General features: G+C 39.3%; 1 protein-coding gene across 1 annotated transcript in view; it reads left to right on the top strand.

The window, feature by feature from the left end:
• Positions 1–26,293, top strand: part of CPA6 (carboxypeptidase A6) — a 201,550-nt gene that overhangs the window by 60,352 nt on the left and 114,905 nt on the right. The window contains exon 2 of the mRNA XM_016206444.2: positions 16,691–16,766. Coding sequence (XP_016061930.2) covers positions 16,691–16,766 — 76 coding nt within the window. The remainder of the gene's footprint in view (positions 1–16,690; positions 16,767–26,293) is intronic.

Raw genomic sequence — 26,293 nt, 5'->3', positions numbered from 1 at the left:
GTTCGATATAGAGATGAATTTCAGGGAGTTAACAATATATAGATGTAACAAGGTAAAGGGATTATGTGAGATCGCCTAGGGAAAGGCGGGGAGTGGAAAGAGATGAGACCCTGAGAGGCAGGTACAGGAGGAGGACCCACAGGGAAAGCTAATTTCATAAGTTACACCTATGTTGCTATTATTTTAGCAAAAATGTATAGCATGCCTTACCAGGTGTTGGGCACACCAAGATGCACTAGAACTAACGAATCGCTGACCTCGGGAAGTGGGCACTGCAGCCTGGGAGACAGCCGTGGAAAGAAAGCATTGCAACCCAGTGCTGTGTTTGCAACTACATATGTATTACACTGTGTGATAAGTGCTGTAGTGATACACAAGGTACAGTGGTGCCCTCACTCTGGGTTGGACAGGAAAAGAGATCAGAGCAGCCTTTAAAGAAAAGCCCTTTAGCCGGGTGTCAGAGGATGAGTAAGGAGGGAAAGGGTTTCCAATGCAGAGGGAACAACAAGGAAGAGAATGGGTGAGTCCACATGTCACTCTCCAAACGAAAAGGACTCTGGTGAGGCTGAAGACCCAGCACACAGGATGAATGACGTCCAGTGCACTGAAAGGTTGCGGGTTTGATTCCCGGTCAGGGCACATGCCCAGGTTGCGGGCTCAATCCCCAGAAGGGGGTGCACAGGAGGTAGCCGATCCATGTTTCGCTCTCACGTAGATATTTCTCTCTCTCCCTCTCCTTTCCTCTCTCTCTAAAAAGAAATTTTTTAAAAATCTTTAAGGAATAACAGTAATCGTTATAATCCCTCCAACTGCCCTTGTTGGCTTCTCTGCTTCTACACAGACTAGGAGGGAGATTCCAACACAAACCAAAACCCATAAACCTCATGGTAACATCAATGTCAAGTATCTTGTGTCCAGGAAGGCGGATGGATAAGAGATAACCTTGGGGAAAATGGGATGAAGGGTGAACTAAGGGAAAGATTCTGTTATAAAGGGGCTTAAAACAAACAAAAATTTTTTTTAATCTTTTTCAGCTACTTCCTTCCATTTTTGCCACCAGGAGCTCCTCAGCACTGTCTCTCTGCCTTTCAGGTCACACAGTGGTGGCCATTTAAAGTCAGGATTGCAGAGATTAAACATTCCTTTTTAGCGATGCCATTGCAGAGAATCACACAGGGACCTCCCTGTCACTTCCAGCTGAGCTCATCCTCTCCCCTCTCAGGAACTTCTGAGCAGCATTAGAGCCAGACTCTCTGATCTCCCCCAAGATTAGATGGAGAGGAGGGCTCGCTTTCTTTTCTTCAAAGATCCTGACTGATGCAGAACAAAATATTTCCAGCAGAATAAAATGTTATTTTTAAGCAGTTTAGAGTTAAGGACTTTAAATGTGTTTCATGGCCAAACTTAATGGGGCTTTAGAGTTAATCTCAAGAGGGTCATATGTCCCTGTGTCTTTCCATCAAAACCCGTTTCTCCTGATTCCTAACAGTTAACATATTTCACAGTAGGTATTATCTCTTTAGCTCATTAGAGAAAGTGAAATCACGGAAACCGTGGTAATGGTGAAGTCAGATCCCTGTTATCAGAAATTTAACTGCTCTTCCACTTGGATGATAACAGCCAAAGACTTGCATATGCTCTTCCCCCAGTATCTCATTTTATAAAGTAGAAGCACCAGACTCTGCTTTTCAGAATGATCAAATTATATCACGCTGCAGTGAGAATTCCTGTTACAACAAAGAACTCTCAGGCACATTGCAGCACTGCACGGTTGAAACACTCCAGATGATTTTAGGTGTTTGAGAGATTAAATAATAACTCTGCATTGTGTGGCTTTATGCTATTCAAGGAATGCCTATATCTTACCTAATTTGATCCTACTGACGGTGCTATAATAAAGGGGCAGCATTATCCATGTCTTATAGAAAGATCACAAAAGTGAAATCATTTGCCTCGAGTTTCACAGCTAGTAATAGAAAAGCCAGTACCAGAAACCAAAGTGCAAAAATAGAAAATTAGATGGATCTGACTGCCTGTTGTTGTAAGCCCTTGAGGCCTGGGGGTAATATGGAAAGGGAAGAGGCCAGTTTTGATGTGTTGGAATAATTTCATGATGCCCACAGTACTGTGTTTCCAGCCTCACTTGGAAAACATTATCACAGATTTTATAGACTGGCACCCATCCTGTACAAAACATTCTTCATCCATTGCCATCCACCCAGCTTCAACTCATATCACATTATAAAAGAAAGAGGCATGTGGTGTGGGGAGGAGGGAAGCCAGTGCCAGGGCTGAGGTCCGATGTTTGATGTTTGTCCTCAAGAGCCCTGGCTTCCTTTCATATCCCACGCTGCACAAGACAAAGCTGTCTGTGTTCCTGAGATCTCCTACTATTCCAGATTTCCAGAATCTCCTAACAACTTAAACCTGGGTCTCTTCCCAGAATCAGATACCCATACATCAAAAAGTCCTACATCACATAGATTTTATTCACCCAATAGGGAGAATTAAGTACCTAGTCAGAACACACTAAAAAAATACAGTTTGAAGAGGTATTAAAAGTAAAGACCTTTATATAATCACAAAGCCATTAAGTTTCAGGCCAACTCCTTTTGGGGAGACAAAAGTAGGTTTTAGGTTTTGCCATTGAACACAGTTGACAGTTCTTTGTCTCTTCGGCTTCTCTGTGGTAATTTTAGACTGCTAATATTAACATCCCCTTGCTGATGGTTCTTAATTAAACTTCTCAGCCACTGTTAAATGCCAAAAATCTGGATCCTCAGTATATTCTTCTGGAAGGCTTTGGCTAGTAGGAGCCTGCCAAGATTATTCACTCCCACCCCCGCAGGTTGCCACCACTGTACATTACAACCTACCAAATTACAGCTGGCATCCCACCATGCTGTGTGCAATTTGGGAAAGGTAATTGGACAAGAGCATTAAAAGCAAATGCTCATTGTGAAGCAGCCATGGACGTCTTGGTATCTCCCCCACCATCACCACAGCTCCCAGCTGCAAGAGTGAGCCCCGATGTCATGAAGCACTCAGCACCTAACATTCTTCCCGTGCTGTGATTAGTTCAAGGGTGGGCTCAGCATCTCACTTGATCCCAATCTAGAGAAGTTTAGGACTTTTTTCTTTAAGTAGTTGGGAAAGAAAATACACCCTTCTTTTTGACAATGTGTTGGATGGAGCATAAGGCCCGGAACTGCTACAGTCATTTTGTAGAGAATTGTAGAGAAACCAAGCTGGAGCACTGGCCAGATTCTTTTGACCTATTGCTAGACTTCTCATTTCTAAGCAAGTAACTTCCCATTATGGTTCTGTCCAATTTAATGTGGTTTTCTATTCATTTGGAAACAAAAGCATCCTAACTGATGTGGTAATTACACAATCATGCTTTTTAACCCCTGACAGAAGCATTCCAGAATTGGTTACGTTTATAGAGCCGGACAGTCCCAGTGGCAAAACAGAAAAGTAAATTGAAGTTCCCATAGGAAGGGAACTCAGAGATCTAAACCACCCAGCCTCACACATACACTTAGTAGAGGAAATAAAAGAAAGAATAAGGGCAGATCTTGGGTTTGGGTGACAAGGGGAAATAACGAAAACTGGTCCCCTCTTCACACCTTGCTAATTCTCATTTCCCTGCAACTGGTGCTCTTCTCTCTTGAAGGGCTGTTCACAGATTTGCCACTTCCCCTTAAGCCCTTGTGGATCTTCCACCTTTGCCATTCAAGGAGCTTTTTATTAGGCTGAGCTTAAACTTCAGGGTGGCTCTTGTTTCCTAGAAATTTTCAGATTCAAATGAGCAAGTCACTGGTGATAATAGCTAGACAGTTCTCATGTCAGCCATTGCTTCTAGACATAATCAACAATTTTGGACAAACTACTGACCAAGTGTCCTTCTGAATGTCTAAGACACTAACCTTTGACAAAATTCAGCCCTAATTCTCAATGCTCCTGGTGTATACAGACTATCACTCCCTCAGTTTACCATCTATTCAATCCTTAAAAGATAGAAATAATCAAATATACTACCTTAAAATGTAGCCAATTACCAAAATTTAATAAGAGGAATAAATGAGATAGTGCATGTACAATACTTAGAAAAAACTTGATAATAACTGGAAAGTTATGGGGCATCATAATTTATTATTGCTGGGATTAAAATAAATACATCAAATATTATAATTGAAAAAGTTCCCTGCAGAATGCTCAGCTTAGACAATTACTATAAGCCTAATTATTCTTTATGAAAACAATTTCATAGTTGCATTGCACTCAAGATATTTCCAATATGATTTGAAATAAGTTCCAGACATCTTTGTCACCATCCCAAAAACATTTTAAGTGGAGCCAATATAGGAATTTAAAGCTATTAAAGTTTTACATAGCTTAGTCCCTACATGAAAAAGATTCAGTGCTTGTACTTCTAATGTTTTCCAGCTTTCTTGAGCTATAATTGACATGTAAGGTTGTTTAAGTTTAAGGTGTTCAGTGTGATGGAATGTTTACCACAATAAGGTCAGTTAGCACATCTTTACCTCAGATAATTACCTTTTTGTTATGGTGAGAACAGTACAGCTCTAGTCTCATAGCAACTTTCAAATATACAACCCTGTATTGTGAACTATAGTCACCATGCTGTGTATTAGATTCCCATAATTTATCTTAAAACTGAAAGTTTGTACCCTTTGACCAACATCTCCCCCTTTCCCCCACCCCTCAGCCCCTGGTAACCACCATTTTACTCTGTTTCTATGAGATTGGTTTTTTAGATTCCATATACACGAGAAAATACGGTAATTGTCCTTCCTTGTCCGACTTATTTCACTTAGCATAATGCCCTCAAGGTTCATCTATGTTGTCAGAAATGACAGGGTTTCTTTTTTTTTTGGCTGGATAATATTCCATGTGTGTGCATGTGTATTATATGTGGGTGTGTGTATATGTATATATACTGTATGTATATTTATACACATATACATAAACACACCACATTTTCTTGATCCATTCATCTGCCCATGGACACTTAGGTTGTTTCCATATCTTGGTTCTGTAGCTAGTGCTGCGATGAACATAGGAGCTTGCACTCCCAGTTTTGCATTCTGTTAATTGTACAGCCACCAAGCAGCAAAACACAGTCACCCTCAAAGATATAAAGACCATTCACATACCATATGAGTGTGCTTATCAATAAAAAATAATTTTGCCTCTCAAACTAAATTAAAATCATCAAAAAAGAAAATCTCCAAAGCAAGGAACACATTTGGTGTGACTGTAAGCAGATGCTGGTTTGTCTTCCCAGTTTCATTGATTATACGCCCCAGTTCTGTTCTCATTTCAATCAGCTCTGGTTTTTGGTTCATAAATAAAAGGCTGATTTAGAAGCTGGCTCATAGCTTCCAAGGGAGCTTTTTCACAGCTTTCGGTAGCTGGTTCATCCCCTTAACACACCAGAAGAAAACAATTTCTGCATAAAAATTTTCTAATATATTACTTAAAATCTCTCATAGCATAACAGCCTCCTTAAAAGCCAGTGCCCACATTTCTCTCACCAGGGGGGCAGACACTGGGTTGGCTCCCTCAGCATCTCGATCTCAACAACCTCCTAGTGTGATTCCTGGCCAGAAGAGGCTACAAAAGCCCCAGCAGCCTTGCAGTGCAGGTCCCAGATGTGATTGAGGTTCTACTTGCTCAAGACTCAAGCTTGGAGTTGAGTAAGTCGGGGGGGGGGGGGGGGGACACGCGGGACACCTTATACCAAAACCACATTCTGTGTCTGAATATGTCTCATGACGTAGCAGCAGTGTTCTCTACCACTCTGCCTTAGTTCACACAGAACCCAGGACTTCACATATCAGTTACCTTGCTCTTACTTGTTGTGCAAGCTCATGCACACAACCAATCATGTATTTTATCTGAGGCACACTTGCCTGAAATGGGTTTACACTAGCAGCCATGCTAGCCTCAAAGGCACCACCCCCACTCTCTATCTGCATCTTGATATGAACAGTAAATAGTGCCACTTTTGCTCAGAAGCTAAACCAGCTCTCATTCGCTCTGTCAGAATTAGTGTTAGTTCTTTAAGCATAGGAAGTTGACCTTGTTATACTGTGTTTCTATGGTCCATGGACTTATCTGCTTTGGAATCACCAGAGCTGCTCTTCAGACCTATTGAATTAAAATTTATGGGAATGGGGCCTAAGCTTCTACATTTTCCACCAGCACCACAGGTTAGTCTTTCTTTTTGATAAAATATCATATGTAAAAGAAAATATATAAATATATGTATGGTTAAATAAATGATTGTCAAACACCTGTATGTCAACCACCTAGCTTAAAATATGAAACACTGCCAATGCATTTGAATCCTACCATGCGTACCCCTACTCTGATCACAGCCTCTTCCACTCCCCCTTTCTCCTGAGGTTACCTTTATCCTTAGTTTTCACTGCTCCCTTTATTTAAAAAATTATCACATAAACGTATCTCCATAAGATATAATTTCTATAGTCACATTTCTGAAATGTATAGAATATTTATTATACATTAGGAATTCTTGTGTTTCTTTTCTCAGTGTTTGCAAGATTCATCCACATTGATGTATATAGCCATAATTCATCTATTTTAACTGGTACAATTTTTTGGAGAGCTACAATTTATCATTTCTATTGTCGATGGGATTTTGAGTTATTTCTAGTTTTGTTTTGTGGTTATGGAATAAAGCTAGAGTGAATATTCTTGTATGATTCTCCCGGTGCACATGTGCATGCATGTTTCCAAGAGTTTGATTGTTGGGACATGAGGTATGGACAGGTTTTACTTTTAGCAGTTAATATACAAATGTTTTCTTCCAAAGTACTACACTAATTTATACTCTATTGAGCAAAGATGTAAGTTTCAATAGCCATTTCTTGATACTATCAAAACTTAATTGAAAAACTGATAGTTGTGACATGGTTATAATGGTAGTTGTCACTGTTTTAATTTGCACTTCCCTGTTTACAAATGATACTGAGTATTCATATTTTTGGTGATCTGTTTCTTGTTAATTGCATGTTCATATCTTTTGCCCAGTTTTCATAAGTAATGCATCTTTTTCATATTGATACTAATCTTCTGATTAATACTTAAATGTCTTCACTTGTGGCTTGACTTTTTGTTTTTAAATCTGTATTATTGAAAGTACTGCAGAGGTCCCCTTTTCCTCCGCTATTAATCCCCTCCACCCGGCATCCCTCCTCTCCCCCAGGCCTTCTCACTATTGTCTGTGTCCGTAGGTTATGCATATATGCATATAAATTCTTCGATTAATCTATACCTCCACTCCCCACTCCCACCTTCTATGATATAGTGTGATGAAAAGAAATTTCTAATTTTAATATAATTGAATTAATCTTTATGATTTTTGCATCTTGTTTAATAAATCCTTTCCTACCCTGAGGTCATGAAGATATTTTGTCTCCTAAATCTTTTGTCTCCTAAGTCTTTTTTTTTTTTTTTTAATTTATTGTTGAGAGTATTACAGATGTTCCCCATTTTCTCCTAAATCTTTTAAGGTTTTGCTTTTCACAGTTAACTTTTTAGTCCAATTTAACTTGACCTAGCTTGACCTGACTTGATTTGATGTGTATGTGAGATATAAAGGCCCAGGTTAATTTTTTCCCCACATGGATAACCAGTTGTCCCAATTCTATTTCTTAGAGTTCATCCTTTCCCCACTGATCTACAATACTACCTCTGTCACTAATCAAGTTTCTATCCTATTTTTCCATTCTCATGCCAATTCCATGCTGTCTTAATTACCGTATCTTTATAGTAAGTCTCGATATTTGTTAGGACAAGTGGCTCACCTTACTCTTCTTCAGAAATGACTTGTCTATTCTTGGCCCTTTGCTCTTCCAGTGTAGTTTAGATTTAGCTTATCCAATTTCACACCAAAAAAAGGTTGAGATCTCCACCCCACCCCACCCCAATATGATGGGAATAACACTGGGTGTTTGACTGATGGTTTCAGACCAAACCTGGGTTCAGCAATCTCGGTACTTGGGTTCTTGCTAGGAAAGAATTCAGAGTCAAGACCCAAACTATAAAAGAAGACTTATTTCATTAATCACAGAGGTAGAAAAAGTAATTCCTAGAAGAAATGGGCTTAGGAAATAAGTTATAGAGGCAAAAGAAGGGCCTTTGTGCTTGGGAGTGAGGAAGCTAATGGTAGTGCCTGAGGGGGGAGCTTAGGGAAAGGGAATGGCACAGGTGTGCTCCAGAGAGGGAAGGCACCTAAAATCTTGATTTAAATGTATTGAATCTAAATTTGAGGTAAGTAGACAACTTTACAGTATTGTCTTTTTATAAATGAATATTTGTATTTCTAGTTATTTATGTCCCCTTTAATCTATTTTAACAAAATTTTATAACTTCATAAATAACTTGTATATCTTTTGTATACATTGCTAAGTACCTTATATTTATGTAGATGGTGTATTTTGACATAATATTTTATGTGTTGATAATTTATAAAAACTCAAATAACTTTTTAAATTTTAATTATATATTGGTTTGCCATGCCAAATTTTCTCACTGGTTGTATAACTGTAGATTTTTCAGTATTCTATGTGGTTGTTTATATCATCCATGAAAATTGGCAGTTTTTTCCTTCTGTTCAACTTCCCTGCCTTCTGTGTTTTGTTCTTATTGAACTAATTCTATTGAATAAAAATGATCATCGTAAGCCTTCTTCTCTTATTCTTGATTTCAAAGGAAAAAGCATTGAGCACTTCACTGCTGAGTGTGATGTGTGCAGATTAGAAACACAATAAACCAACTCTTTCATATTTTATAACTGTTTCTTTCTGTACGTTTTTAATAAGTTCCTTAGATATGCTTTCTGATTTGCTAATTATCCTTCAGCTGCATCTAATATGCTATTTAAATTGCCCATTAAGTTTCTAATATTATTTACTACATGGTTCAATTCTAGAAGTTTAGTTTAGTCCTCTTTATAGACTATTGTTTACTAGTCATATTTCTTGGATCCCCTCTTTCACCTCATTAGAATATTAAATATGTATGTTTACTCTATCTTGAGTTGGCTAATTATGGGCCACAAGCCATCCCCAGCCCTCCCACCTGTTTTTGTAAATAATGTTTTATTGCAACACAGTCATACTCATTTGTTTCATATTGTCTTGATTGCTTTCACCTTACAATGGCAGAGCTGAGTACAGGCACACCTCGGAGATACAGCAGGTTCAGTTCCAGACCACCACAGTAAAGCAAGTTGTAGTTATCTTTTTGCTGTTGTAGGGTCTTGCCTTCAATTTGTGTAAAAATATAAAAAAATAAAAAATCTGTTAAGTACAATAAAACAAAGCTCATAAGTTAATATGAATGCCTGTCTAATCACTATGTTTTACATTGTGTCAAATGTAATTAAAAAATGAAAAAAATATTTAAAAAGGAAAAAAGCAAAGCTCAATGAAAAGAGGTATGCCTATAGTTGCAATAGAGACTGTATGGCTTGCAAGCCTAAAATATTTACCATCTGGCCCTCTACAGGAAAACTTTTCCAACTCCTGCTCTATGTAATCATTTCAACATCAATAGGCTTTACAGGTCTTATTGTACTCTTGGTTGTTTCTACTGGCTTTAGCTTTTGCTCATGGTGGCTCATTTCCTATGTGCTTTATAATTTTTTATAGGAAGCTCTTTTTTTTTTTTTTTTTTTTTTGGCACTTTATTTGTAGGAATTCTTTGAGGTCTGATTTTTAAGATGAACTGCTCTAGAAAGGATTTGTATTTGTTCTGCTAGGAACCTAGGGGCAAGTCATGTCACTGGTCAAGATCCCCCAGGAAATGAATCATCTCTGAATAAAAGGTTTTCATGGAAGCGCTTTATTGGAGAGTACTCACACACAAATACACAAAAAAATATAAGAAACTGCGGGAAGCTGAGGAGTAGAGGAAGGCTTGGCCTGCAGCACAGTTACAGTGGACTTCATGATGTCATGGGGAAGTGTGAACCTGAGTTGGCCCTTCAGGAACATTTCAAGTTCAGACAAGAGGAGCAGGCCTAATGCCACAACACAAACACGTGCTTGCATGTGGGTTGCCCTTGGGGAGGGGTATTAATCCCTTCAGCTGAAGACCATTCATTAAGATGGACTCAGCTCTGAGCCATCAGCAAGGTACACTCTGCAGCTGGGAGAATGAAGTTTGCAGATTTTTTTGGACCACATAGGTAGTTTAAATTTCATTCCAAACCCTGCTAGATGACTAGTTTGTGGTCTTGATCTCTCAGTGATGAATATATTCTCCTTTCTATCTAGAGCCAGGCCCAAGACACCAGTTTCTCTATTCTCCCCTTTCACAAGGCATTTTTTCTAGTTACGTTTTCATTGAGGTTGTAATCATTAAGGCTTTCTGTGAGGGCCTCTGATCTGAATCCCCACCTTGATCAAATTCTGGGGCTTTAGGAATTATCCAGATGCCCCTCAGACAGGGTAACCCCTGGCCTCAGTGTTAGCTTATCTTAACATTTTTGGCTTCTTAGGTTTAACCTGACTTACTTTATTGACACCCTACCCCTGCATATTAAAAAATAGACCACACACATACATATTCCAGTATTGCTAAGTGTTTCGCACTAGAAAGTGATTTCAGTGTATTTAGTACAATAAGTTATTTTGGCAGATAGATTCCCAGGTGAGTTTTATGCACACTCAAATTTCAAAACCACTAAACTAGCATGTACCTATGGCCCTCAGTCTACTGAGGCCCAAATCTTCTTAATTTCAATGATCAAATTTATTCCATGTGGTCGTCTCTGATCATCATAGCTCAACCTTTTTTATACATACATTCTATATAATTTATAAAACACTTATCATATGCTACCTTATATAATAATAATATATGGTTTTAATCATGTTTCATGTACTCAGCTAGATTACACATCTTTGAAAGGTGTTCCCTTAAGCTTTGTAATGCCTTTCCCTTTTCCTCTCTGCCAGGGACTTGCTATAAAGGCATCTGTCGAGTGAAAGGTTTGTTCATTTCTCAGATTGAGTCCTGTTCTTAAATACTACAAGAAAGGACTAAATTGAAGTATCATATAATGATTTCACACAATATATTTCAAGTCCTTGAAACATAGTGAAGATATTATCTTATTGTAAGAAATTAATTTAAAGGCAGGATTACATTTTATTGCTTTTTTCCTTCCTGACCTGTGCTAATGGGAGAAGAGGAAATTCTTAAACTTCACAATGGAAGTCAATTTCAGAAATTTAAAAGATGATGCAGTTTACAAAAAAAAAATTCAATTCAACTCAGCAAATAATCTATTGATCACCCATTACATGTGAGATTCCATGTAGGCGTTCAACCTCTTGAGAAAATTTCTCTTATGAAGTGAAGTACATCAGTAAGGCATAGGAGGGCTGTGTTTTTCTTGTCTCTGCTCTTAAAATAGCTGCAGCAACCAAAAGGGAGAAGAGGAGGAGGAGAGTGATCACTGCTGCCTAACTTTAATCCAGGAGTGAAGTCTAAATCTTCATGTCCTAAGCAAACTGCCACAGAGAGCTTCTTCATGTTCTGAGTACTTTATATTGCAACTATAAACCATGACCATAGAGGGGAGAATCCATTTATCTCTCCAGTATTCTCTGCCAAGTTGTCTCTTATTTATTGCTTTTTAATGAAATTTTTCATGTACATCAAAACACAATCTTTCAACTAAAGAAATGCACCTCTGAGACCCAAGCACTTTATAATATAGAATCTACATGCGAACATTAATTTTTTTCTAGATGGGATTACCTAATGAGTTTCTTTGTGCTCAGGCAGGAGATTTCAAGTGAAAATCCTATTATTAACTCTTCCATGGGATAGAAGCTTTCAGAAAATTCAGCAAATATTTTAAACAGCCCATTTTTCTCGAGAATATATGAATTTAGCTATTGAGCAGCTTAAATCTTCCCTTCTGAAAGCACACATAGTTTTTTAAGTGGCTATCAAAATTAAAGGGGTGTTTTAGAGAAAGGTATTCAAGGAAAGAAAGAATGCCAATATGTGTTTTCCCACCTATGAAGACTTTGATTTAACAGTAAATTTATTCCATTGCTTTTCCTTTTCTCATTCCTTAAAAATAGCCAAACTAAGTAAAATGACTGTTGCTGTGCAGGGCAATTTTGGTTAGATGTAGGAGACAACCTCACTGAAACTGGCCTACACAATAAAGACATTTTTATATTAAATAACAGAATGTCCAGAGGCAGGAAGGAGAGGCTTAAAGATTGGTTGATTCAACAAAACCACTGAAGACCCAGGGTTTTTTTTTCTGTCTGCTCAAGAGTCTGTAGAATGGTTTTCCAGGAAATGTAAATTACCAAAATTAGCTCCAAAAGTTCAGGGAAAAAACTGAATAGACCAATATCCACAGAAGAATTAAGAAGGTAGATATCTAATCCCCAAACTAGCCCCCCCCCCCAAAAAAGAGGAGCTCCCACCTTGAAAAAGTTTGTGTGTGTCATGCAATAATCCCTGTGTCATGCAAAATGTCAAAGCGTATTACAAGTATGGAAAATTTCCCAATTCCGTGACTAGCATAATGCTAATACCAAAACCACACAAGAGTGATTCAGAACCTAACATCATATTTTTTAAGTTTATAAAAAGTTTATTTTTTTAAAAACACAAGCAAAACCTCTGTATGAATATAAGATAAAACTTCAAAAGAAAACATTAGTATATGTAGAATCCAGCTGTTTATTTTCAAACCAACACATGATGTGAAAAATAAAAGCAAATTTGCATTTCCAAATGCAATTACACAGACTCATGTGTGAGTGTGTGCATGTGCCAATGCAGAGAAGAGAGTGTGGAGAGAATCACAAGGGACTATGAACAAGGCTCCTAGGAGAAGATGGACGGTCAAGGTTGAAGAACTAGGAGGGGAACTTTATTATTTCATATCCTCTGTACTGTGTTGATTTTTACAAGCATGGATTCATAAACTAGAGAAGTTTAGAGTTTAATAATGGGATCCATCGTGAAAGGTCATGCCAGGAGCCAGAGCTAAAGTCCAGAGCTTCACATCCTTGTTTTTCAAAAGGAGGCTGAGGGAGACTCTCCCGTTGCCCATAAAACAGAGAGGTTCCTCCCTAGGTGTCCCAGTCAATGTGGTAGTCATCAAACTCAAACAGCATAAAACGAAAAGGCGAGTGGGAGTTCATCCCTCCGACGAGGACACTGAGGCCCAGACAGACTGTAAAAAGTTAGAGATGGGGTTCTCTTTCCAAATTCTTTCCTCTGGCTGCATGCATTCGCATTACATGCTTTTTCAATTGATTGCATTTACTTAAGACTATCTTGTCCATTTGGTTGCTACTGCACATAACGATTAGTAATCTAACTTGAAACAAAACTTGTTGCTAGCATTATAGCAACACAACCTCATTTGTCCTGTAAGGCAAGGGGACAGAATCTAAGTATATCCTGAGTAAATACATATAATTACTGGGAGGTTACTGGGATATAGTGCCTCTATACAACAGCCTTCAACTGTAAAACACCTGTTCTGTTTTTCTCTGGCAACTTTATATAGGCTGCCCGAGTTAGAAATACCTAGTTTACAAACACACATACAAATGAGCAGCTGGGGGCCCAGGCCTCTCTCTAACCTCAACCCTCTTCAGACCTTTGACTCCACCTTCTTAATCCCAAAGGGTAGTCCAGGGGTCTGACATGGATGCTGCCACCTAGCGGTTGAAAACACTGATAAACGAAAAAGCGTCTCAGTTTGCCTTTGACACTTGCTCACAGCTGGCTTTTCTAAGTTCCAGTCGCTATTTTACTAACTGAAATCTACTTGTACTGAATTATTAATAGTTCACTTCAAGATGTCTAGCTATCAGATCTAGGGAGAGTAAGCTTTCCGTTTGGTGAGAAAAATGGGCCAGTTGGGGGTCACTGGGTTTTACATGCTGAATAAAGAGCTCTTGTTGGTTTTTGGTTACCGGTTAGTCTGGCCCTATAATTTATTGGCTTATAAAAAAGTAATATATTTTATGGATTTTCGTAGTTTTCCTTATTCCCTGTTCTTTGATAAGTAATCAAATAGTAATAAACACATTTCTCAAGTTGCACCTGAGAATTTCTACAAGCTGAGATGAAGTGATTTTTTTTTTAAATGAAATTACAAAGCTGGGTTTCAGCAATCACTTTCAGGGTTAAATCTTTTGCTAATCTTCCCACAGTTGTAAAACGGCTACAGGTTGCTTTCTTTGCACTCTTGGGGAGCTGACAGGGCCTGATGGAGATGTTTCCAGCAAGATGTCAAGTGATCCATCCCTCAGAAACAACCATATCGCCAAGCAGAGGTGTCTTTCTCTGCCAAGAATTATATTGGGTCAGGTAGGAGAGGCCAGGATCTGATGAAGCCAGGGCAAGCAAAGGTCAGCGCATTGTGCACCAGAAATGAAAAAGAGAAAAGGTGTAATTATGTTTCAGTTCTAAAGGTCATACTTGGAGTTATATTACAGTGACTTGATAATTATTTCTCTCCCTCTACTTCCTTTTATCCTTTCCAGAAAAAGATACCGAAAGATTGTTTTCTGTGACTTTGCGAAAATCAAAGCTAGAAAGCCAGATTAGGGTAGTAGTGTCTAAAACATACTAAATTATCATGAGCAAGCCGAGGACTTTTTTAAAAAATTTATCTTTATTGTTGAAAGTATTACAGATGTCCCCTTTTTCCCCCCATTGACTGCTTTCACCCTGTACCCACTCCTCACCTCAGACCTTCACCACACTATTGTCTGTGTCCATGGGCTATGCATATATGCATATAAACTCTTTGGTTAATCTCTCCCCACCCACCCACTCACCCCTACCCATCTTCCCTCTGAGATTCGTCAGTCTGTTCCATGCTTCTATGTCACTGAATCTATTTTGTTCATCAGTTTATTATGCTCTTTAGATTCCACATATAAGTGAGATCATGTGATATTTGTCTTTCTCTGCCTGGCTTATTTTGCTTAGCATAATATTCTCCAAGCCATCCATATTGTCCCAAAGGGTAAGAGATCTTTCTTCTTTATAGCTGCATAGTATTCCATGACTTTTTAATTCATAGGCCTAACAAAGGTATAAAGGATCATTTGAAATAACAAAGCTACAGTGATTAGAAAGGAACACACAGCCCTAAAGAATCATTGTCTGGCTCTGGCTGGTGTGGCTCAGTTGTTGGAGCATGATCCCATGCACCAAAAGGTTACAGGTTTGATTCCTGGTCAGGGCACATACCCAGGTTGCTGGTTCCTTCCCCAGTCCAGGTGCATACGAGAGGCAACCGATCAATGTTTCTCTCACAGTGATATTTCTCTCTCCCTTTCTCTCTCTAAAAATCAATAAAAATAAAAAAATAAAAATAAAAGCATCATTGTCCAGCAAATCTGGAAACCTCCCTAAAGCCCTCCCTATTAATCTTATCTTTACCTTGGAAACTGCTATTCATTGAAGTAAAACCATGGAAAAGCAATCAGAATCCATCCTGATTCTAGCACACCTTTCAGGCTGGAGGCAGAAGTTGGGGGTGAACTGCTAGTTTTTGTTTTGTTCTTTATATATATATATGGTCTTAATAATGTTCTGCTTTATCTTTAGTCATTTTAAAATGCCTTAAAGGGTTATGAGAAATATTCCATCATGTTGTACTTTAGTTTTTCCTACATTTCCTCTGGAAGCCAAGAATTCTCAACCATCACCTTTGTGCCAATCTAATAGTAAATATTTAATGTGCCTACTCTGTGCAGACCACACTGACAGTTGTGTTATTATTACACACTAGAGTTGTGCTTCCCAACCTGTCCTCATCATGACATATACAAAATGATAGTACCTGCCTGGCACACCTGAGGGACAGGTCACCATCACGGACAACTCCCTGACAGATAGCATGACACCTCCAATCTTCTTAGTCAATTCAGGGTCTTTAAAGAGACACTCTTAGAAAGTGTTCAAATATAATTTCACCTGTGGTATAATTTAATGGCTGTAAAAATGGATTTCAAATTGTTATCACTTTAAAAACTTTCCAGCCATCATTGTCACATGGAACACCTGTAAACAATTTGGTGGCCCTCAAATTGGGTTCCACATGCCAGTTGGGAAGCTCTGTACTAGAGAAATAAGATGCCTCACAGAGATGGGCTTATCTTTACTGTTCTCAGTGTGGAAAGAATCCAAACCAGGAATGTTCCATAGTGTATGGATTCCATATGTCCTCTCATCGAAAGTCGCATTCCTTTTCAGCATTTTTTTTTTTAAAGGGTGTTTCTTCTTCTGTCATCAAGAATTTTCTTCCTCAATACCTGCTCTGGAATATTCAGGGGAGTTCTTGTGCTTATGGCCACTCTTCCTGTGTTTCTGGCCTTTCTCTGCTTAAGTGAGAGTTTGTAATCTTCAAAAGCCGATGAAAAAAATATGTGGTTTTAAGACAGAGAAAAAAAGACTAAAACAATCAGAGAATAACAAGAACTGGATAAGATACCTGCTGGCCAGTCCAGAGTTTTGCTGCTTTCCTCCTTAAATGCAGAGGCAGTTTTTTAAAAAGTGAAAAGGTAGAAATGGCTAAAGCTTTATTTTTGAAAGGTAAATATCACCATTTCCCCCTTTCTTACAGTGATAAGGTGATAAGACTTATCCCCAATACAGAAGAGGAAGCACATGCACTGAAGAAAATAGGCCACCAGCTTAAGGTAAGAGAGTGTCCACTCATCACTGTGTTTATAATGTGCTCACAGGGGTATGCTGGCTGGAGCTGAATAATTGGAATTAATCAGCCAAGGGAAGAAAACTCTAAGAGAACTTGAAAGAGCTTTTAAAGGGTAGTTAAGGTTATTCAAAATATTATTATATCCCTGGCCCGTGGTCTGTTTACTAGTTCATTTCCCATCTCCCTTAGTAGGATGTAAGCTGAATGAGAGAGCTTGTGTATTTCTGTTCATTGCTGTATTCTCAGTGAGTCTCTGGAATATCCTAGAAGCTCAGTCAATGTTTTGTTGTTTAATGAATGAGTGAATTTCATTTATAATTTTCCAGAGCTGCTTTTTTCCCTCTTGAAATCTTCCTGCTGATCATCTAGATACTTTCCTTCTAACTAAAACTTTCAGTAGAAGTGAGTTGAAGAAAATAAAATGTAGCGATTGAAGTTAATTTATTTTGCTATGTTTCAGTGGAATTGATAAGAGAATTTTGTTGGCCAAGGTTGAAGGGCTCTGATTAATCCATCTTTGATGGGTTTTATGGATTTTAGAGTTAGAGAATTTCTCATTCCCCATTACTGCATATAATTGAGTGTTAGCTTTAGCTAAAGACTTATGATGAGAGGTGTCGTGATGGGCTCTTTTCCATGACTACCTTTCAAGAAGAGAAGTGAGCCCATAAAATATGGTGGTTTAGGGTCATTTCCATGGAGAGCAAAGAAGATTACCAAGGAGGCCTTATGAATCTTCAATATGGAATAGAAAAACATGGGTCTTGATGACTGGAGTACAATACTACTTGGAATGTACCTAGAGAAGGTGTTAGGGAATGAAGAATAAGGGAGGCGGGATGGACTAGTAGCTTCTGGAAACATTCGTAACTATCAAACGTTTGGTTTTCTATTTTTGGTTTAATTTTTCTCTTTGGCATCTTCCCTTCAAATATTGAATTTTTTTGCAAATGAAGTTTTGATCTTCTAGGTTATTGATTGTCTTTCTTCCCCCCATCCCCAGCTCCTGCCCATGAATGTCCAATTTAAGGTTGGTGTCTCATTATAAGGGCCTCAAGTGAGGATGCAGGAGCCTATCCCCAAATTATTACGATTTTATCCAATTCCAGAGAGACTGTGCTTGCTGGGGATCTCCCAAACCACTTCTCTTCCTCAAAGGAATCTTTGCTCTGGATACTGGCATTAACCTTCCTGTGGTCATGTCTGATCATCAATCCCATTACGGCCTTTCCAGCAGCAATATCTGAACACTATCTAAACAGTCCACCAGGACCTCAAAAATTGTAAAGCAAAGCCAGTTTCAAGTAGAAGTTTCCATCTCTGCTGCAGTTGTGTTTTGGATTCAGCACTGGGAAAATTAAATAGCCTTTTTACAACTTGGGGTCCAGTATTTCAGGGAACAAATATTCTGAACCAGATATTGAAAAAAATAATTAGAAATTCCCCCCTAATATGTGAATATATTACATCGTAGGCCTTACAAAGCTATGAAAATAAAATTGTATCATTATATATTTGATCACTTACCATTACCAAAAGCAATAAAACTACATCAGTGAGGACTGTGAGGGTTACTTATAAACTCTTGTAAATCACAGTAAATGGAACTAAAAGATGTTGAATATAGCTAGGACTGTGGACACCGATGACAGCACATTTATATCGGGCCCCTTTTTTGTACACACTTAAAAGAAAAATATTCCTGCATATTATATTCATTTTGTCCTGAAGGAAAGGTAATAAATGGAGGGGGTGGGGGAGGAAATTGTTTGGATGTAGAGGAGCTTAGATGACACTGAAAGAGGGAAGGAAAAGGGGCTGGTGAGGGAAGAGAGGAGCAGAGTGAAGGAGAAAGGGAGTTGATATTAGAATGTTGATGATGCTCTAAGGATTCCACCTCACAGAGTGTTACGTCCGGTCCCTCTTAATCACTATGTCCCGTCACAATGCCAAGTGCTTCCTAGAAATTGCCTCATTTTTAACAACTCTATTATTGCTATGTTACACATAAAGAAACTGGGAGAGACAGAGGTTAAGTAACTTGTCCTGGGTCATGGGATGGAATCAGAACACATGTCTAGACAGGGCCAAGCCCTCTAGAACCCAGGTGAGGCCTCCCCTTGCCTCTAGGCTATTTACTCTGACCATCTTCATGATGAAGAGGGTCAAGGACAAATTTGCTGGGCAGTGGAGCCTAGACCCAGTGTGAGCATTATCATGTGTTCATTTATTTTATTCATGAGTCACCAACACCACCCCCAGCTTCAGTGATTTGAAGAACTCTCACAACTCAGCCTATAGGCCCACTCACAGCTATGACTTATAATCACAAAAGGATACAAAGCAGAATCAGCAAAGAGAACAAGCATATGGGTTGAAGTCCAGAACAAGCCAGGCACAATCTTCCAAGAAGTGTCTACTGGTGGAGTCACATGGGATGTTCTTAATTGCCCCAGCAATGAGTTGTGATAACACATGTGAAATACTGTCTGCCAGAGGGCTCATTAGAGATTTAGGGCCCAGGGTTTTTACTGGAGCCTAGTCATGTAGGCTCCTCTGGCTAGCATGTGCCAAAATCCCAGCCTCCCAGGGAGAAAGCAGGTGTTCAGCATGCACACACAGCTCAGGCACAGTTAGCCACTATTCCCAGTTAGGGTGGTGGAAACCCTCCTAAGATCTAGGTTCCTAGATGCTGGATAAGGGCCCATCCTGCAAGCAGGCTTTTCTAAGGATAGCGGTTTCACACCTGCTCTGTCAACTCTTCTCTGCATGTTTCTTCATTTCCTTTCATTAAAGGAATGGTTTTATTGGGCCGAAGTTTGAGGCACTACACTTAAATAAATTTTGATATGAAAGCATCGTGTTAAGTTGCTGTTGTTTTATGTAAATGCTCTCATTGAGTGATTCACTCGTGCTACTAAAAGCAGGGATTTTGGCCAGGCAGAGGAAGCAGCCTGCAGAGAAGGATAATATGACTGACTGCCTGTCATCTTATGCCCTGTGGAGCTGATGGACAGAATCAGAGCCATTGTTAACAGCTCCTTGCACTGCCTCCCAGGGGAAGGGAGGAGGATTTGCTAGGAAGGTTTTAGTTGCCATTTTCCCCTAAAGCACAGTGTGGTAGACAGAATTATAAGATGGCCCCAAGATTTCTTCCTCTTGTGTGCACGCCCTGCATAATCCCTCCTCTGAGTGTGGGTGGGAACTGTGGGTAGGATGGGACAGTTATTCCCTTGACATATTTTATTTGTTAGGAGGGAGAGTACTGGGGATAAGCCTGACCTGATCAGGTAAACCCTATAAAAGCAGAGAGTTCTCTCCAGCTGTTCACAGAAAAGGAAGTGCTCCTACTGGTTTCAAAGAATCAAAGTGGTATATTGTGAAATGTCCTTGAGAGCCACATAATCAGGAATGCCCATGGCCTCTAGAAGGTGAGAATCACCCCCAGCTGATAGGTAGCAAGGAAATGGAGGTATAAGTCCTACAACCACAAGGAACTATGTTCTACCATACATAAGAGGTGGGAAGATGACCCTGAGGCCCAGATAAAATCACAACCCTGCTGGCCCCTTGATTTTAGCCCAGTGAGACCCAAAAGAGAAAATCCAGCCAGCTGTGCCTAGACGTCTCACCTAAGAACTGTGAGATGATAAATGGGTGTTGTTTTAAGCTGCTGTGGTTAACTTGCTCTGCAGCAATAGAAAACTAAAACACACAGTAAGGTAACAACCCTATGTCTTGGTCTTTGATGGCTCTTAGTTTAATAACATATATGAATGCTTTAAGTTTTCTGATTTCACTGGCTGTCACCAAGGAGCTCTGGAAAAGTGAAAGGTGATTAGACTACATGCTTAGGCTGTATATTCAGAGTGTCTTATTTGAAACATGAACAAATGCAAAATATATGTGCAACGTTGAACAGAATCTGAGAAGGTACAGTCAAAGCATAGCTAATTAGATGTGGAACTGTTATGAAGCTGGTTACTTTCCTAATTAAATTTTATGGTTTTGCTGAAGAATTAAAACAAGAAAGTTAAACAGAAAACCATGCCCCCAGAGAACTAGATTGAGAAACACCAATCAATTAAATTTTGACTAAGGGCATAGTCATGATTTAAATAAAGTTGTGATGGAAGGGGGACAGTTTGCAGGTGAGTAAAATTAGAGTCTGAACACCATGTTCTGCCCACATTTCTTCACAAATTCTTTGTGCTCTGAAGGAATGGAAATGACTTTATGTAAGATCACAGAACAAGTTCCTGTTATAGAATTGACATATCCTTGTTGAAAGAAAAATTAATGATGCTTCTGTTTCCAGTTTTCTCATCAGAAAGTTATATGGTTAAAAAAATACTGTCCTGTATCCAAAAGTTTGTCATTTTCAATTTTTTTTTAAATTGATTTCAGAGAGAGAAAGGGAGAGAGAAAGAGAGATAGAAACATCAATGATAATAGAGAATCATAAATCGGCTGTCCCTTCATGCTCCACACTGTGGACTGAGCCCACAACCTGGGCATGTTGACCAGGAATTGAACTGTGACTTCCAGGTTTATAGGTCAATGCTCAACCACTGAGCAACACCAGCTGGGCCAAAAGTTTGTCATTTTTACAAACTAAACCATAGCCTTAAAATATTAGCTGGCTTGTCTCAGGTATCACTTAATGAAAGGCCAAGTCATGCAAGGAAGGCTTCACCCCTTCTCCTTTGCTTGGACGTGAAGTTTGCTGCTGCCTTTTCTAGGTGTAATCTCCCTCCTCAGCATTGTGCTGTAGTTGACTGCTCTCTTCTCTGATCCTCCATTGTGCACACCCAAGTCATACACCTGGACCTAGAGGAGTTTCAAACACCGTGGTCCCTAGGAGCGGACAAACTCAAACATCCAACTGGATGATTTAATTGATTGGGAAACTTGTGAGGAAGAGAATGTGTGATAGAATTCATGCTGTGGGAGTTACTTGTCCCTGTTTTCATTAGAAACTGGTTGTGCTATTATAAGATCTCTTAATCATGACTGTGGTAGTCAGAATTCTAAGACGGCCTTCAAGATTCTTGGCCCTGGGATACACACATCTTCCCTCAGGTATTCCATTAAACACTAATCTGGTTCCCACTGTAAAAGGATTTTGTACATGTAAATAGGGTCCCAAGTCAGTTGACCTTGAAAAAGATTGTCCAGGTGGGCCTAACTCAATTGTGTGAGCCCTTTAAAAACAGAGTGGGAGAGGAAATGAGACAGATGCACTCCTATTGGCTTGGAGGAAACCAAACATCCATGTAAAGAACAACCATGTAGCAGGAAATTGTAGGAGGCCTCTAGTTGCTGAGAGCTGTCCCCAGTGGACTAGAAGGAAAACAGGGACCCCAGTCCTACAACCACAAGGAAATGAATTTTACCAGCAACCAATGAGAATGTAAGAGGATCCTGAGTATCACATAAGACCCTAGCCTGAGCGGACACCTTGATTTTAGCACCATGACACCCTGAGAGAAAATCAAGACACTTGTGATCTACAGAAATGGTGAAATAATAAAATTGAGCTGCTAAATCTATAGTAACTTAGCAATAAAAATCTAATACAGTAGTCTTAAAAAAACAGTGACTCAGCTACCTAAAGATACACAGAAGTATTATGAATGAGGTTGAGAGATAAAAGTGAGGAAGAGACCAAAACCTGGATCTGTCAATATACTTGGGGTGGAAAAAAGCATTTCCATCTTTTTGTTAAAGGCTTTGTAAGGTAATGAAGCAGCATTACTTTTAATTTCTCTGGCATTTTGAAAGAGAGAAAAAGCTGCTTATAATCCAGGCAGATTTCCAAATGCAGTTATGGGTTAAATTTCAGAAATATAAATTTCAGACATGGCATGCAGTCTTCTCCCTCTGTATGGCTATTGGTAATTAGTAAACTCAATAACAAAAGCATATTAAGAGAAACAATACAGTATGTGTGTGTGTGAGGGGCGGAGTACATTAGAAACCTTCCTTCAAAAATAAAAAAAATCCTTTGCAGTACTATTATAATTACCCCCAGTGACCCTTTATTTAATTTACTCAAATAGTTTGACAACATGACCTTGCACTAATACCATAGTATTTCCTTTCTGTTTGTAAGACTGTTCAGTTATCTTTTTAAATTTATTGTTGAGGTTATTACAGATATCCCTCATTTTCCCCCCATTTCCCCACTCCACCTGGCTCCTGCCCCACCCCAGGACTTCACTGCAAAACAGCCTGCTTTGGGACTAGTTTTTAAACTTTAGAAGTAGTAGTTGTTCTTATGGCTGGTAGTAACTGCCATTCCTAAGCTATTATCAGCAACTGGACGTTTGAAAGGCCAAGTCCATTCAAGTCTTGCATCAGAGGTGATCTCAAGTGGGCTCATCCATGCAGTTGCCATCACCTGTCATTGCCAGGTCCTCATGTCTAGTGGTTGGCAGGCTGAGGGCTGGGATGACAGGACAACTGGAGGGCATGTCCCTCACCATCTAGCCAGCTAGCCAGGCTTATTTACTCAGGGGTCACAGGGACCCAACAGTAAGAGAGAGCAAATTCACAAACTCCCTTGAACCCAAGTTTGGAACTCAGATGACATCACTTCTGTTACATTCTACCAGCCAAAGAAAGTCATAGGGCCAGCCTGATTCAAAGAGTGAAAAGATAGATTCCAGTTCTTGATGAGATGATTGTAAGATGTGAATATAGACTTGAGAAGAATTTGTAGTCATTTTTATAATTCATCACACCTTCTATTCCCCACCCCATTCCAACCCCACCCATGCATCCAGTTCCAATATGTACCAAATCCAGCATTGAAGATGGCAGCTCCCTAACTTCTCTGCATTCTCACCACCGCTGCCTTAGTTCCGGCCCTCATTGTCTTTAGCCTAAATTGAGCCAGTCTCCCAAATTGCCTTTCTGTCACCTCACCTATGGCTCCTTTTTGTTCTCCACACTGTAGCTGCGGTGATCTTTCTGAAGTGAAAGTGGGTCCTACCTTAATGGCTGATACCAGGGCACAAGAATATAAATGAGTATTAATGATCTACAGGGATTGACTATCACCATCCAATGATACTTATTAAATATTTAACTATGTGAGGTCTTATGAGGTCAGGTGTGGAAAGCAGTTAGCATGATGATTAAAAACAGCATGATCCTTGGCAGTGTACTTCTGTGTTCATACCTAGACTCTTCCATGTCTGAGTTGTACGCGTATCTGTGAATGACCTAATTTATCTACGCCTCCATTTTCTAATCTGTAAAGTAGGGAAACACAGAGGAGTTGATCTTCCTACGTTGGTGTTAACCTGTAGCTTGGAACACATGTATCTACACTGTAGCTATTCTCATGTTGTGTCTCCCTTACTAGATTGAGAGCAAACGCTGCTTACTGTTCTTCTTTGGGGAAGATCTATGCCTGACTCATCTTTGTTTCCCTGGTACCTGGCTGTCGTAGGCACTCAACAAATCTTGAATAAATGAGCAAATGTAATTCATTTCTCTATCTACTTACCTATAATTATAATACAAACAACTTTAATCTGGGTTCTAATAAAAAACATACATATGGCTGAATAAATATTCAACAAGTTCAAAAAAGCAAAATCAAGGTAGGAATACAAATTATTGTAAAGTGATGGGTTAAGGGAGTATCAAAGGTATGAGGTGAGGAAAATTATCTCTCTTGTCAATTACTAAGGAAGTTTATGGAGGGAGTAGGATTTCTGTAAGAGCTTGGTGATAGATACATTTCTTGAGAAAACTGTCTCCAAGATCTGCAGTTTTCTATGAGAGCCTCACATAACATTAAGATTGTACCTTCCGCTGTTGACTATCAATGAATCCAATAATGCTAATTACGAGAATATTTTAATTTTGAAAATCAGAGCTCAGGTGTTTTGCCTAGGAGTCAATTTGTTCTGCATAATAAAAAATGTCTGTATTTCTTTAAGCCTCAGACATACTACTTGATTAACAAATCCATTTCTTTCTTATAACCTGAAACCAGCCCTGGGGATGCCATTGTGGCTATTCTCTATGCCCTAAAAAATATTCAGAGCAGCTTTTGCATATTCATCAAACAAAACCACAAAGACTTTGCTTGATTTAAGAAGTTTCCTGTTTTCTACCATTTTGTTTCCCTAGCTGTATAAATTCCCACAGTCCCACAAGTACATTTCTTAGGTCTCATCGGGATCATTGCATTTGCTTTGAGGCTATCTCATCATGAGTGTCCTGTTCTCTCACATTTTAGTCATGTTTTGAAAATGGACTGACCTGGGCTAGGAATCAGCATCATTTTCTTGAGAAAGAGGAAAGAAGAAGGTACCAGTTATGGGACATTGTCCAACAGTGTAAAAACACTGACCAAAGGTAGGGGTTGGTGACCTTTGAGAGGTAGCATCATAAATCTTGATTGTTGACTCCCTTAGAGAGATGATGAGAGCACAGGCAGGAAATGCCTCTGTGTTAAGAGACCAGGATGAGCCTTTTGGTGATAGTGTGATGGATGATACACCAAGGGAGCAAGCCTTGGGCTCTTGGGCAAGGAATGAGTGGATGGAGTGTAAACAGTGAGAGGGCAGGATATATTCTTCTTAGTGCATTTAATCGTCCCATTTCTCCCCGGCCTAAAACTCCAGCCACCCTATCCAGAGCCTGGCTTCGAGTTTAGTCACCAAAAAAATAGTGAACACTAAGATCAGTCAAAGGTCTAGTCAGGAGGCAAAAACCACCTCCTTAGAGCTTTTTCCCCACCCTCCCCCCAACCCATGGGTGAGATTCAGGCCTCCAGAGTCAGTTACCCATTGAGTGGTAGAGAAATTTGCTGGAGTGCTGGCAGGCTAGAGCCAGTCCAGTCATCTATTGAAGGACACTTTGGTTGCTTCCATGTCTTAGCCACCATGAAGAACACTGCACGAGCATAGGGGTACATATATCTTCCTGAAGAAATGTTTTCAAATTTTGGGGGTAGATACCCATAGAAGGATTGCTCAGTCATATGGTAACTCTATTCTTAATTTTTTCAGGAACCTAAGGTAGTTTTACCTGAAATCTTTATCGTGTTTAAAAAGACATTTTTCTGAAATTACAGACATACCTCAGAGATACTGTGGGTTGAGTTCCAGACCACTGCAGTAAAGAAAGTTATAATATTTTGGTTGGTGGAGGGTCTTGCCTTCAATTTGTAAAAAAAGAAACATCTGTGAATCGCAATAAGGCAAAGCCTAATAAAATGAGGTATGCCTGTATCTGGTGGTCAGCTGAGAATTAGAAAGGACACTGAGAAAGTAGATGGGCCAAAGTGGAAAGTCCAGTTGGAGGGAGCTGGGAGCATGCCACAAGCAAATAGGGCTCATTTCACAATTTTGTCCAAAAGTGGTATTGCCCTGGGCAGTCAGTCATCTCTCCTGCCACCTCCAGCAACCCACCTTGCTTTCTTATTTCTTAATGTGTTTAAATCATCTAAGCCTATTTTAGAAAATTATTTTTAATATGAATATGTGA

Source organism: Miniopterus natalensis, chromosome 16, assembly GCF_054644295.1.
Source record: "Miniopterus natalensis isolate mMinNat1 chromosome 16, mMinNat1.hap1, whole genome shotgun sequence".
Taxonomy (NCBI): Eukaryota; Metazoa; Chordata; class Mammalia; order Chiroptera; family Miniopteridae; genus Miniopterus; species Miniopterus natalensis.
Note: the sequence above shows the minus strand (reverse complement) of the source record. Positions and strands in the feature narration are given on the sequence as shown.